Source organism: Monopterus albus, unplaced genomic scaffold (genome assembly GCF_001952655.1).
Source record: "Monopterus albus unplaced genomic scaffold, M_albus_1.0 scaffold13.1, whole genome shotgun sequence".
In the NCBI taxonomy this organism is placed as follows: Eukaryota; Metazoa; Chordata; class Actinopteri; order Synbranchiformes; family Synbranchidae; genus Monopterus; species Monopterus albus.
Genome location: NW_018127893.1, coordinates 3,179,093 through 3,180,551, shown reverse-complemented (window position 1 = coordinate 3,180,551; position 1,459 = coordinate 3,179,093). Strand labels below are relative to the sequence as shown.

Genomic DNA, 1,459 nt, shown 5'->3' with positions numbered 1-1,459 from the left:
TTGTTGAATTATTTTGTGTCAAATTTCAGCCATGAGGTGCATTGCAGCTGAAGGTTGCAAAAGTTATTTTTGCATTTGCTGACATGAGTTCATTTTGTTTCAGGTCCTCCAATTCCTGTTGGAGTAGATGTTCAGGTTGAAAGTCTGGATACCATCTCTGAAGTAGATATGGTAAGTGTGAAACAGCATTAAAATAATAATACAGGTTACAACATAATGGCATTTACTAGTGCTTTACTTGATCATTTTTGTTTGCAGATACAATGCAGATTTCAGTTAAAAATATTGTAAGAATTTTATGACTCTACATCAACATTAATGTGGCAAGATTATAAAACAACATTTATTGTTAAAGATGGTAGGTCCTAACCTTCCTAACAATGTCTAGTCATCTTTATGAATTGAGACGTTTCCCCTCTAATCTTCAGATTTTTATAAAAGCTTGAACCTCAAAGAGGTTAAATCATCAATTTTTCACCAAACAGAATATTTATTTATTTATTTTCCAGAACTTTGTTTCTCTACCATAAATCAAGTCACAATCCAGATTTATCCTCTGACCTTTTGCAGGGGCCAGTCACAAAGAGCATTTTACTGCACAACCACTACTTTGATTTATTAAGTACATTTAGCTGGTAATATGGTTGTGCTTAAGTAGCATTTTGAATGCAAGAATGGAGTATTTTTATATTGTTGTACTTTTACTTACATAAAGTAAGTGAGTGCTTCTTCCGCCATTGTAAAACACACTGTTTGTTTGGCAGGACTTTACCATGACACTGTACCTACGCCACTACTGGAAGGACGAGCGGCTGTCATTCCCAAGCACCAACAACCAAAGCATGACCTTCGACAGTCGCCTAGTGAAGAAGATTTGGGTTCCTGACATTTTCTTTGTCCACTCCAAGCGCTCGTTCATCCATGACACCACCACAGATAACGTCATGCTGAGGGTTTATCCTGATGGCAATGTGCTCTACAGTCTCCGGTACAGACCACAGCAGCAGCCTATTTTGTTTCAATTTAGTCAGTAAGAACTAAGCTGCACTAGGAGACCCAGGTCCTTTTTGTAATTCTGAAAAAGTGCTTCACGTGTTTGAAAAAAGACTACTGGTCACTAATCACTGACAAAGGATATAGCCGAAGAGTTTATTTTCTTGCTTTCACAGAAAGCATCACAAAAAAAAAAAAAAAAAAAATTCCAACCCAGACATAAAAAATTCAGCATTTTCACAGTTGGAAACCAAAAATATAGAAACAAAAACAACAACATGAGAAGAGCAAAGAACAGACATCAGAAGATCTCAGGCTTGCTACTGATGTGCAGCACAGGCAAGAGATTCAGAGACAGGAAATGACAGCAAAATGCCTACACACACACACACACACACACACACACACACATACACCACATAGCATGAATTTAACTTTTATCTTGCTGTTTCTTTAGAAGTTGAAT

At 36.9% G+C, this 1,459-nt stretch overlaps 1 protein-coding gene across 1 annotated transcript in view; it reads left to right on the top strand.

The window, feature by feature from the left end:
• The window catches only part of LOC109955204 (gamma-aminobutyric acid receptor subunit rho-1-like), a 16,563-nt gene that overhangs the window by 11,221 nt on the left and 3,883 nt on the right, over positions 1–1,459 (top strand). Inside the window, exons 4-5 of the mRNA XM_020591132.1 lie at positions 104–171; positions 765–988. Of these exons, the coding sequence (XP_020446788.1) occupies positions 104–171; positions 765–988 (292 nt within the window). The remainder of the gene's footprint in view (positions 1–103; positions 172–764; positions 989–1,459) is intronic.